The sequence below is a fragment of the Trachymyrmex cornetzi genome, unplaced genomic scaffold (assembly GCF_001594075.2).
Source record: "Trachymyrmex cornetzi isolate Tcor2-1 unplaced genomic scaffold, Tcor1.1 scaffold16, whole genome shotgun sequence".
Classification (NCBI taxonomy): Eukaryota; Metazoa; Arthropoda; class Insecta; order Hymenoptera; family Formicidae; genus Trachymyrmex; species Trachymyrmex cornetzi.
The window spans coordinates 2,416,292-2,429,296 of NW_017296201.1; the positions used below are offsets into that span (position 1 = coordinate 2,416,292).

Below are 13,005 nucleotides of genomic sequence, written 5' to 3' on the forward strand. Positions count from 1 at the left end.
TGTCAAGTGGATCTAAACAATCGGCATGAGGCTAAGTCCACAACCTTGCTTTAAGAGGCTGTAAGCTGTAAGTTGAAAGGGACGATATATCGGCCTTAGAACTTATTTTAGGCCGCAAGAATTGGATTTTGCGCAATTTGCTTAAGTCTAACAGTTAAAGTTTAAAGTAAAAACAGTTTAAAAATAGAAACTATTGTCACTTAATCTCTTTCGACTTATGACTTAAGGCCTCTTAAAGCAAGGTTGTTAAAAAACTATCTAAAGTCAAACATCTTTTTATATGAGTCAAATGTCCGTATTGTGTGAAGCTGTCTCTGCTGTCTCGCGCGGCGGTTATGTTTAATGTCAAAATTGCAATGCATGATATTTCACATCGACATTAACATTCCCGTTGCATCGGCACATTTTAAGTCTCAAAAGTCTAATATATTAAATTAGCCAAATACGTCGACACACACAGATATGAATCCTAATTGCAATCCCATAACTAAACTTTTATAATTGCGTAATATTATGATTGAAAAATTATGTTGTAAAATCGGTTTACTCCAATTTCGCTAAAACATGACGGAACCGGAAAGTCAAACCGAAGATGAGACGGTTAGCAGCGACTTTTTGGAGTCTGGTACAGAAGGTGTGACGAGCGATGATCAAATAGCTTATAAGAGTACTGATGATGAAACGAATGAAGACACTAAGAAGAAGAGACTTCGGATGGACAAGCGGTCTGCTAGCGGGATGAAATCGTAAGGCACGCGTGAGGCTCCTTTTCCTCAATTGCAAACGTTATCTCTCATTTAGATAGATAGACTGATGAATTTGCACAAAGCATCATGTAGATCAGAGTCGAATCCGGAGGAAAAAAACAAACGGAAGACAATGTCCGACATCACGAGACTATCTGATACGGAAACTATCAAGTGCTTTCCGCTCAGCGACTTCCAGCACGAGCATCGGGCTAGGACGACTGTTGGATTAGGTCGATGCGGGACGACGAGAATCTGGAGAAGCATGAGGGCGAGGCAACCGGTTAGAAACGGAACGATGCCAGCTCAAATTATTCTTGATTTTATTTAATTTACATATTTTTCATGTTTCTTTTGTCACATCTCTGCGGAATTGAACACTGAGAGAAATGCTTTGTATATGTGACTTAGAAAAATTTTCTTACTTTTTAATTAAAAAATTTTGTTGTTCTAATCAAAATTTTGATTATTTTAATTAAATTCTGGTTAAAACAATAAAATTTTTTAATTAAAAAGTAAACAAGTTTTTGTAAATTACATATCATGCAAAATATTTCTCTCAGCGAAGTTTTATTAAGATTGTATATGTATAACTATTGCAAAGATCATACTTTATTTTATTTACTCCTTCATTAACTTATTATTCTTTACATTGCGGACACATATACAAAGTTCTTTACAAATTTGCGATATTTCCTACAGACCACGATACATCGAAGGATGTCGAGGAATGGAAGCGGAAGATTATGGCCGAGTGTACCGCCGCTCTTTGCACGAGATACAGTTATCGGACTGGAGACAGAATGGGAAAAGGAAAGACGAAGGAAGCAAAGGGACATATTCCTCTATGACTTAACGGACGATGACAAGGACAAATTTCTTCAAAATCAGCAGAGGAGCGACTTTGCTAATCGCAAGGAACTAGGCCACGTACGTGTGCCGGTGTCGTATTTAGAATCAAGGTTGAAATTATCGGTGGATTGCGCAGTTGGCGACCAACGTCCTGGTTTGGTAGACGGTGATTACATGACTGTGAAGTTGCCGTCCGAGCGTGTTTATGCCTACGTGGTTCTTCGTGGACTGAAGGGTATGCATTTACTGGAAATTAGCTCGCTGCGAGAGCGCAGGAACACTTGGAAGTTCTGCTTCTATCAAGCGATCGTGGCATTGTTAGCGAAAACTCAGCTCAGGTATTAATATGTCAATCAGGATAATCGAAACAATAATCTTAGCAAACAACCTGACGATATTTATCGTCACTTTAAATATCAAAATTACGAAAAATTACGTCAGCTTGTTTGCTGGAAATGTTCCATATGTTTCAATCGAAACATGTGGAATATTTGAATATATTTTGATGCGTTTTGATTATTCTTACAATAAACGAAAAGACTTTACACTCAAAAAGGCACTTTTTTTTACAGTCTACTTAATTAATTTATTTAAAAGCAAATTAAATTATTTCGATTCTCTGTCCGATCAATTCAAGATTTGCTTCTTCTATTCAAACTTTATTTGGAAAGAAAACTCTCGTCAAAGTAAAAGGATACGTGGGTGGAATTTGAGTCAAGCTGCGTGACGTAATTTTAACATCTCGCATTGGAAGAGTGAGAATTTAACTGTACTGTACTTTTACGAGAGTTTAGAATCCATTCAAAGCTATCATCTCTTTTAAAAACGACATTATTTATATATATCTTTGCATGGAAGATACAAATACGCGCGGAGCGCTAATATCGATTACATCTACGACCATGCCTGGATGCTCTTCACCCACATCGGCTCGATCAACGTGAAGGCAAAGCAGCGTTTAGACGACGTCGTTGTGTACAATTACAAATACAGCGTCGAAGTAGAATTAATCGAGGAAATGAAAGATGTTGTGGCACGGTTGGTTACCATTTCCTATAAAGAGTATGGTGTGAGATCGGAGATTACGTTAAGTAGGAAGGATCCCCTGCAAGTCGGGGTGGAACTCGGCTGTGAGAAGGTGACCGATTCAGATTACGTGCCCGTGCACGAGGACGAAGCGCCGAAAGAGCTCGAGCAGTGGCTCGACCAAATGATCACGGGATATCGTGACTATATATTGCGCACAGCCAGATTCTCATTGGCCTTCTGGCAGGATGGTCTGTTTTGGTACCTGTACAATCCCTACCGGTGCAATGAGTATGGCTTCTGGGAAGAAAAGGATGGCTTCGCCTGCATCGTGAAGTTCTGTTCCAAGGACTCGTTACGGAGACACCTAATGATCCTTATGTTGAGAGCTCACGCCTTCGAGAAGGAAATATCGCGATTCAATGATCGATCCAACTATAAAGATGAGGGGAACGTTTACATCGATGTTCAGCTCTTCCACGTGTCTTTCCGCTGCTGTCAGCTGGACAATCTAAAGTTACTGCAACGTGGAATGTCCAAGCAGCCGCGACGCGCCGACGAATGTCCGTCGGATACGCTTGAGATCGAGGACCAAGAGGACGAGACCGATCGAGAGGAGGATGAGGAGGGCGATCCGAGGGAACCAAGGGAGAGAGCTACATGGCTGAAGCGTTATCGGCCGACGACCTGGGGAAAATGCGCGTCCGCGAACCGGAAAAGACCAGGCTCGACTGAGGTCACCACCGCCGGTAAAGCGAGATGGCATCAATACTACGTGGAAGAACCCAACAGGCTGTTCTCCCTATGGGGCGAGATACACATAACTGACGATATGTTCGACGAGGCGAACCGCGGTATGCAAACGTACGCTTGTTACGTAGTGTGTGCTGGCATGACTAGGATTATGGCGCCGGAATATTGGAGCCCGAAGACTCTCGACGCGATCGTCGTGTGCGGGGATCGTTATTACACGCACAGCAAGCATGAGGTCGAGCTCAAGTCTGCCAGCGACAAAGATGCTAATCACTCATTTAAGTATCTCTCTAATTGTTTCGATATCGGCGAGATCGTGTTCGAGGTTCGGATGCTGCCGGCCGTTTGCGGCAGATTGTACGCTGAATCGGACGAGTGTCTGTGGAAGACACTGGAGCGAGTATTCTCGAGCTATCACTTTGCCGTACTGACATGTGAAAACGCCTGCCTTGGCCTCTTCAAGTTCTGCGGAGCTTACTACGTGTGCGATGTGAATTCGTTCGGCCCGCCGTTCTTCCGGTACGGCCACGGCGCCGCGTATCTGTTGAGAGCCACATCCTTCCGCAAATTTGTGACGATACTCGTGTTGATTATCGGCTCCCCCGGACGCAGCCGATTCAGCCTGAATCCCATCGAAATTCTTAGGATTGTCGAAGTAGACACCGCACTCGAATCTCGTAGAAAACCACGTGACAAAAAAAAGTGCCGTTTCAGAAGATTTGGTGGGAAAATAACGGGAAAGTTGTCGAGATTTGCGTTCGATGGGCAAAAGAAAAAAAGAATGAATAAGTAGTAAATCCGAACGTGATGTAACCGCATGTAACAATCGAAGATATATAATTGAGGACTCGATTAAAAAAAAAAACTAAGTGTATAAAATAAAAAATTAAAAACAGATTTTTTATTAGTTTAAATAAAATTTGTAATTAAATTTAATTCATATCGGTGCAATTATTCTGATACAATTGATTGAATTGATTCGCCCATAAGCTCTCCTATCCTATATCCGGAAAACCGCTGAGCAAAAAGTTCCAAACGCGTTTCAAAATTTCTAAACGATCGACGGGCTTTAATATTTATGCGTGGTGGAATATCGAAGCTTCGTGTAAACGTTTATATAAACGGGAATGTATTTTCCACAACAGCGAAGCGATTTCAATAAGAAAATATTGTTGTAAAACCGTTGCGCTCCAGCAATAACAATAAGCGATAGTAGAGAAAGAGTATCGGGAGATTTAAAGTTCTCGCGATCTAAATGGACACCTCGCTGCACACTTGTATGTAAATGAGAGAATCCTCGATAAAGATATCACATCGAGGCAAATTGATATTACTCTCTTCGGATTAGATTGAAGGTCAATGAAAATCAACCACGAAAAATTCGAGATAAAATAAAATAAATTCAAATTGATTTAATTTGATCTATAATTATATATTGAATCAAGAAATAAACGTATATTTTAAATCGCAGTAACAACAAACTAACTGCGTGGGATGGAGAGAAGCGCGGACGAAATTAATTTTATGTAATTAATTTTACTCTTAACGTCATTGAGATAATCAAAGTTGAAGTAAAAAGAGATTTGATGACGACTTGGTTAATATGGCAATCTACGAATATTTTTATATACTCTCTAAATTCTTTGGAATGGAATTTCACTCTAGAGAGTGAAAATTGAGTCTTTCCAATCCGGAAAAAGAGTGGCTCAATTTTTATTTTTGAGGGTGACATTTCATTTTTTAGAATGAGATTCACTCTAAAAGTTTTAGACAGTGTATAACATGCAACACTATATATGCATCTTGTATATATAAATATCATCATAAAGTTATACGCGATAAAATTCGTATTTCTTCAATGTACTATAAGAAGAAGATTCTTTCGCGAATGCGTCGAAACGCCTGTTCTACAATAGAATCGCAAGTCGTAAGTCGTAAGAAATTGGCCAATCACAGTTGAATGTGACAAAAATAATCAACTTATACGATTGGTTAATTTCTTACAGCTTACGTCTTGCGACCTTATTGTAGAACAGACTTAAGAGGGGATCAGACGACAGACACACCGCACTTTGTGCTTCGATGCAATAATTTATTTCGGTATTGTACACATTCATCGTTAGTCATATTTACAATGGTATTTACAACATAGTCACGTATGTACATGCCCATACACATTGTCGATAAGAGCGTGAAAGCACCGGGCCGTCTTCCGTCGTCCTCGATCTCCTCGATTTACCGATGGGCGAGACTCGTCGTGTCTCGTCGTCACCATGGCCGCACTACGCTACCTCGAGGTCAGAGCTGTCCGTGTCCTGCTCGAGCTTCTGCTGATGCTGCTGCTGCTGCTGCTGTCTACTCAGACCCAGACGATCACCCACCATCACCGTCGCCGCGGTACCGCCGTCATCGGTACGCTGACGCTGCTCCAGCTGCAGCTTCCGGATGCGGTCCTGCTCCTCCCGCTTCTGCTTCCGCCACTTGGCGCGACGATTCTTAAACCATACCTGAAATGAATTTTTTTAAATTCAACATAACGTTCAAAAGGACTCGTGTAAATCAATCGTTCATTCGACAGAACTAAAATCGAGCGATTCTTTCTCAGACGATTATAATGCATTACAGATTTTATAGGCATAGATAACATTTATAGACTATATCTTTAAATTACAATATAAATTGAATATTGAGAGAAGCTTGTTTTTATATTGTTTAGTTTCAATCATAATAACAAGAGCATTTTAGGAAGTGAATAAGATCAAATTGCTTAAAGCAACATTATCAAATGAAGGATTAAATAGGATTTATTTTGCCCGCGAATAAAAGCGTTAGATTGGTGTAAAAGGTTTGCCCTTTTTCATCAAGAGCCTTGCGAAAAAGTTAAAAACTTCTTTAAAAAAAGAGTACGTACTAAAGTCCGTGGTGGTTTTGCTTCGATTTTGCTGGAAATTTATTTTCAACTTTATTTGACAGATACGGGACAAGTTTTTTACATCAATCTAATAATGGATCTTTAACAAGTGACAATAATGAGTAAAGTTTATTTTTGTAGTTATAGAACAAATAAAAAATACTTAAGAGTATGTCTATAAATAAAGTAAAATAATATAATGACAGCTTTTCTAAAGGTGAAGGTATGATGCTACCGATTTTTAGTTATATGCAATTAAATAAATTAAAGCGAACATTTGCCGGAGCCAGTTGAACGATATTTGAAAAATATAACGTTTTTTAAATCGTAATTACAAAATACATCAACGTGCTACGAGATATTACTTAACGAAGTAAGAAAAGACGCGTGAGAGACATCAAACGATTCCCGTCGCACTCGCGGGACATGCATCCCTCACGCCTGTCTGAATCAATCCGAATGAAAACCGACAATCAATATTCAACCCCTACTCGCACGTTCGTTTTGCTGCATTAGCTATTGTAATAGCTTAACCCTCGTTCACTTTGAAGAGTTCTCTCAGGTTAAGGACGATGAATGCCAGTTTACTCCTCCCTGAGATGTAAACTTAAATCTGTCACGTTGATTGCGTTTCACGTGAGCCAAGGTGTCTCGTGTCCTGTCAGCGGAAATTTTAATGACAACAGTGTCGTGCGTGCTAAATCGATCGATCAGAGAGTTGTGTGCCGATATGTATCCTGAATAAAGTGTGGGAGCACCGATAATTTTCTAGCTGTTGTTTTTCTCGTGTCGATCCTCGGATCCGTCGAGTCGACGCGATCTTGGAAGCACACAAAACAGTACCTTAAGTTTCTCACCCCCTCCTCCTCCCTCCGGGCCGACCCGTTTCTAGCTCTTTCTTTGTCCTCTCCTGTGCTCCCTCCATCGGGCGCACCAAGAGTCGCTATTCTACTAATTCTGTGCAAACACCATGGACTTCTCGCTCCAAGAGGCGGCCCCGGGTACCAGACACGCAGGTATATGTTGTTCCCGTCTTTAAACAACTCTCGAGACTCGGGGGACTTTTCTTTGGCAAAGCCGACGCGACGCGGGTGGTCCCGCGAGTGTCAATGATTCTCAGAGTCCGTGATTGCTCGACGGATTCCGTCGGACGATTTTACGCAACCCGTTCACAATTCCATTCTCGCGGCTCCGGTGTTTTAAAACTATTCAAGTCACATCAATCGGCAATTGAAATTAATAAAATTTTAATCGATGGTAGCTTTACATTTAGATTAACCGTTTAGAGCAATTAGATACGGGAGGAAAAAAAATTTATACAATTTTAATTAGACACAATTCGATGAAGTATTGAAAGTCGACCTTAACGTACTTTAACATGCGTTAATTATATTTTGATGAATCATCAATCTAAAAGAAAGGCTCTTTGTAAAAAATCGGAACATTGCAGACAAAATGAATGTGTTGAAATGTACAAAACGGTGTGTATATAAAAGGATACTATTTTCAGTCACGGGGCTACGCTGTGTAAAAATCACAGAAATCACAATATGTCGCTTACCGTCAGATTGAGAAGCTACATCGTTAATTACTGGAAAAATAACGCTCGATCGGCGACACAATGAACTTGTTGAAAAGTAAATTTATACGAAATTAACGTGACGCGGAAACGCGCGTTCTCTTTTCCTTTCTCTCTCTCTCTCTCTCTCTCTCTCTCTCTCTCTCTCGTTTTCTCTCTCTCTTGTCTGCAGAGAGTACACCACTTTAGAGATTATAAATTGCACGATACGCACTATCCAATACACGTGCGCATACACGCGTGTGCGAACGAGAGCGCGCGAGCGTATGTATAATTGAAGTAAACACATTATCGCTAAAGCTTTTAATCTAGCATGCAACTTGTTAGCTCAAGTCGACCGAGGCTCCGATAAATACCCACCACGGTAAATTTTAATGACCGCGTTAAAATATTATGGGCTTTTATGCATTAGGACGACAAACACAGACCGTTCCATCCCACTCAGGAACGAACGGCCGCGGCGGCGGCGGCGTGAGCGCGTAGTTTGCCGACATTACATTACAAATTGTGCGTACCGGACCCGGGCCATCCGGACGGTCAATGTTTGTCGATCCGAAATCCAATATTCCGTTCACGGCTCGAGAAAGTAATTTGTCATCGGCAAGCGGCTTTATGCCTGCCGCTGTAGCTTCACCGACGTTGCTCAGAAACGGTAGCGAGTCCCCCGTTTTCCCAAAATGATTAATGAGAGCCTATAATTGTCAACACACGCTCTTTTCCACGCTATTCTCGTCTTTATCACATCACTATTTCGTTAAATGCTTCGCCGTTCATTTCATTTCATAATCAATGCAAAAAAGGGAGTGTCCTCGATTTTTATAACTAGATCTAACTCTCGCTTTAATTTTAGTGTATAAATTTCCGAAATCAACATTTAACTGTTAAGATGATTATAACAATGGATACTGATTGCGAGTATTAATTATAACGTCGCGTAATCGATTTTAGATTCGTCGAAGGAATCATCATTAATTTTTATAGAACGAGAAAGCTATTATAGTTGAAGCAGTCTCATATTTGAAGCAAGAAATACAATACAAAATGAAATTATAAGAAATTTTCAAGGAGAAAAGTTGTAGGATTAAAAAAATAGACTCCCGCCTCTAAAGATTAAGATAGAAAATTCCAGATACCAATGGTAGAAGTGTAAGATTCGACTAACCTCGATCCTTTCTTCCTTGAGGTCGACCTGGAGAGCCAGCTGTTCTCGCAGGAGCACATCAGGATAATGAGTCTTGTCAAAGGTGGCTTCCAATTGTTCCAATTGCTCCTCCGTGAAGATCGTTCGATGGCGACGTTTTCTTTTCGCCATTGGGCCCATTCCCGGATTGTTGGGATTTATCTGATAGGGATGACCGGCGTGATAAAAAGCCGGCTGTCCGTGAAGGGAAACGCCGGCGGCGGCCATCGCCGCCACGTATCCTCCGGGATACAGTCCCGGATATGCTGCGGCTGAAATCCGGAAATGATGGAAGAATATGATGATAAAACTTGCGCCACTTTATTTTGAAACTCGCTATCCGAGTTCTCGGATAGATCCTACACTACCGCGGAATGACAATAAAGATTATCCGCGCGGCCGCCATGCCATTTGAACTTTGCGCCGCGCATTAAAGATTCAAGCGTCCATTCTCGCGTTGGCGATTATAACATTTAGGGGAGCCCTGAAATCGATTGTGCGACGAGCGATAATTGTAACAATCGCGGTAATTCGGGCACTAAATCGACGCGATTGACAAAAGGATTACATGATCCTTTGCGGCGACGAATCCCAAATATCGGCAGTTTCAAACGTTCTCTCGAATCGAGAATTAACGCGACGGAGAAACGTTGGTTGTCGGAAACGCGATACTACAAATTCGCAGACCCCATTCACGCTGCTCGGGATAAAGAGGTCGCTCGGCACCCCCGTCCCGGGGGACGTTTTACTTTAAAATCTCGAAGAAAGCTGCTTAAACGCGACGTTGCGTATGAAAATGCGGGGACGGTAAAAATTTCTGCTTTTACCCAGCCACACACAGTGAGCTTCTCTCTCATACACCCATTCTCTCGCGTTCGCATGCTTCCTTTTCACGTTCTCCGTCTTCTAGCGGGATTGCGGAAGGAGCTAGATCGTTCATGCATGATCGAAACGGATTGCGGATTTCATCTCGCGTATCCCCAATGCGAGAGAGCGCAAGTTACCTTGAGGGAAAAATACCTAAAGCCCCCTGCGGGCATGAAAGAAATTTTGGCGCGTTTCGCACCGGCTCTCTTAGGATTTCCCGCAAGGTCTTACATTTTTGTATTGTAAAGTGTTAAACGTCTCTATGTTGAACGAAATACGTTTACCGATCTACAGAAAATTGACGAAATGCAAACGAATTAGGTTCTTTGCACTGTATAGAGAGAAGCGAGTTACGTGAAATGAAAAATGTAGTCCGTAGAAAATATGAGATTATAACGTCGATGGAAAGAATACGGACTAAAGTTCCATAACATTTGTAATTATTTATTCGCATTGTAACAATGAGTTCAAAATTAAAGACATTAATTATGACATACTGATTTAAAACAGAAAATCGCACCAAGTATAGGATCCATTAATGACAATAAAACTTGATTTGAACGTTTAAAGTAGGTTTAAAATGATAATCTCACATACTAACGTAAAAATATCATATCATGGTATGAGCTAATAAAGAAACATAGTCAACAAACATTAATCGGACAAAACGAAACGAATGAAATTGTTCGCTTTGTACGAAATAATAGTCGAATAATCTCTGATCGCTGATTTCATTCGGATATGCGCTTTAACACTTTACAACTCGTCAAATTTGTTCTCTCATTTCAAAGTTAATAAACAATTTTTTTCAATTTTCCATATCGCTATCAGGGAAATAATTTACCAATTTACGGAATACAAAAGAATGTGGAGATTGGGCTCTTTTGCCGAATTGTCAATTTTTCATAAAATTGCTACGAAATTGATGGCTGGCATTCTGAACATTATCGACATTCTCATCAGTATTGCAAAAAAAATCGCAAAGAATGATATATATTGCCTCGATATCGCTTAATAAAACTGTAATATAATCGGAATAAATGCAATTAACATTTCCAGTGGTACGCATAAATTAATCGTTCGATCTCGCGTAATTGTCCAACACGAGCGATTTCAAACGCTTCATTTCCCGAGCGCGTTATTATTTCTATCGGTTTCTCGACACAGTTTGGAAACTCCATTTATCGCCGACTTGTCATACCTACAAGTTTAATATAATCCAACAATACGAACTTAATTCGACAACGTGACGATTATATTAATCGAGTTCCATTTAAGTTACGATTATAAACAGTAAAAGACATGCTTATAGGATTCCAGATATATTTCAATGGAGAGTGAATTATAATTTCATGCATACGAGAACTCGAATGGCAAGAGCTGAGAGTCTGAAAATGTAAGAGGCGTTCCGGAGAAAAAAGAGAAAGTCTAAAGGATTAGGCTCGTCTTTTAAGCGTCGCGGTCCCTTTGACAGACTTTCAGCGACAGCCGAAAAGAGGAGCGACGCCGATCCTCGGAGGAGTCGGAGGAGGGCGGCGGCGTGTTACCCACCGAGAAAATCCGCCGAGGTGAACGCCAAGTGATGCAGCTGCTGTTGCAACGGATGCATCGTCGCGGTGGTGCGACCGGCGACCGACTCGATCGTCTCCGGCGTCTGGATCACGGATGCGGCGACGGTGGTGGTACTGGTGGGCGCAACGACGTTGCCGATCGGCCTCGGCGCCAGGATGCTGTCGATGGTGAAGAGCGAGGTGGGGGACGACATGGTGGAGGCGGAGGTGCCGGTCGCGGGTCGCGAGGGGACGTGACGGTGCCGCGGCATCGTCTCCTCCGTGCCGATCGGACTCCTGGCGAACGTGCGCTCGTGCGCGGCATCGGCGCCCGTCTCGTTCTGATTGTTGCGTCTCGTCACCACCGATATGTGGTTCTGCGCGTCCGGCGAGTAGCTGTACAGATAGCTGTGGCCGTAGCCGGATATACCGGGACCATCCGAGTGCAGCGGACTCGACGGCTCCGTCATGGGCGAGCGTGATCTCGGCGAGTCGCTCGCATAAGTGCTCTCTACCATGTTACGTAACGCGGGATACGAGCCCGCGGATGTACAGATGGTATATCGGCGTTACTCGGAAGCGAGATGCGCGTCGAGCGAGTCTCCGGAGATGTCTCCCCAGGATGTCAAGACGAAGGATCGACGGGCTCGTTCTATCCTCGTCCTCCGGCGACGTTACGTTCTCGCTCGCATCGTAAGATAAGACGGAGATATATCCGGGGTGGATCGCGTAATTTCCGACTTGTCGCGAATTTTCTCTCTCTCTCTTTCTTTCCTTTACAGCCGGATGGGATGAATCCGCGCGATCTTGTCCCGTAGGGATAGGAGGCTCCCGCCTCGCAGACGATCGCTCACCGACGTCGAGTCATCGGCGCTCAACATCGAGACGGAAGAGACGAGACGAGTCGTGTCGCGAGACGGGAAAGCATTTGCGCGAATCCGATCTCTCCTCCACGGCGAGAGATCCGTGCTCGAGATCTACCCCCCGCTCGCCCGTTGGTGTCCGCACTTTATCCACTTCGGACGCAGGCAGGGGCGCCTACCGTCGCGCGTCGCGGACACGGAGTGACATCTCCCCGATAAAGGATATACGTGGACTAGCCATAACGGTGGCCGCCGCGATGCCGCGTGGACGCGGTGCGCGCTACCTTCCTACCCTACCCGTGCCGTATCTCGCGCACAACCGACAAAAGCCACCCCCGTGGGTTCTCGTGAGCCGCGCCAGCCGCGTCGGTGGCGGACAGAGCGGACAGAGCGGACAGAGAGACACCCTCGGGTGCCACATCGGGTTGGCGTGCGTTGTCCGCGATCGGGGCGTGGTCCTATCTGGCTCCGACCACTTTTCCACCACCCGGTACCTCTCTCGCATCCCCTTCCCATTCACGTTGTGAAACGCGGCATCGCGGCATCGCGAGGGAGAGCGAGAGAGGACGAAGCGGAGGGCCGACGACGACGACGATGACAACGAGATTCAGCTCTCGCGCGGAGGGTGCGATCACGTCGCGTCGCGACGCTCACCGGTGGGGGGGGGGGGGGGGGGGG

General features: G+C 43.5%; 2 protein-coding genes across 5 annotated transcripts; one reads left to right on the forward strand and one right to left on the reverse strand.

Moving 5' to 3' along the window:
- Positions 1-367: 367 nt before the first annotated feature.
- Positions 368-4,222, forward strand: LOC108758934 (uncharacterized). Of its 4 annotated transcripts, none has more exons than XM_018504179.1 (4): positions 368-746; positions 840-1,056; positions 1,449-1,936; positions 2,457-4,222. In XM_018504179.1, the coding sequence occupies exons 1-4, from the start codon at positions 565-567 to the stop codon at positions 4,168-4,170; spliced, it is 2,601 nt and encodes an 866-aa protein (XP_018359681.1). In that variant the 5' UTR covers positions 368-564; the 3' UTR covers positions 4,171-4,222. The 4 variants fall into 4 exon arrangements, with proteins under 4 accessions (XP_018359681.1, XP_018359682.1, XP_018359683.1 ...); XM_018504180.1 differs by having other exon boundaries at positions 840-1,029; XM_018504181.1 differs by having other exon boundaries at positions 683-746; positions 802-1,056.
- Positions 4,223-5,588: 1,366 nt separating this feature from the next.
- Gsc (goosecoid homeobox) lies at positions 5,589-11,982 on the reverse strand. Its single transcript, XM_018503835.1, has 3 exons — positions 11,466-11,982; positions 9,030-9,319; positions 5,589-5,884 (listed from the first exon to the last, which is right to left on the reverse strand). The coding sequence occupies exons 1-3, from the start codon at positions 11,980-11,982 to the stop codon at positions 5,660-5,662; spliced, it is 1,032 nt and encodes a 343-aa protein (XP_018359337.1). The 3' UTR covers positions 5,589-5,659.
- Between the last annotated feature and the right edge of the window lie 1,023 nt (positions 11,983-13,005).

Coding starts and splice junctions, on each gene's coding strand:
- LOC108758934 (XM_018504179.1), top strand. CDS start 565: ATGACGGAACCGGAAAGTCAAACCGAAGATGAGACGGTTAGCAGCGAC. Junction 1,057..1,448: donor ACGGAACGATGCCAGCTCAA/ATTATTCTTGAT, acceptor TATTTCCTACAG/ACCACGATACATCGAAGGAT. Junction 1,937..2,456: donor TTAGCGAAAACTCAGCTCAG/GTATTAATATGT, acceptor TTTGCATGGAAG/ATACAAATACGCGCGGAGCG.
- Gsc (XM_018503835.1), bottom strand. CDS start 11,982: ATGGTAGAGAGCACTTATGCGAGCGACTCGCCGAGATCACGCTCGCCC. Junction 9,320..11,465: donor CACCTCGGCGGATTTTCTCG/GTGGGTAACACG, acceptor TCCGGATTTCAG/CCGCAGCATATCCGGGACTG. Junction 5,885..9,029: donor TCAAGGAAGAAAGGATCGAG/GTTAGTCGAATC, acceptor AATTCATTTCAG/GTATGGTTTAAGAATCGTCG.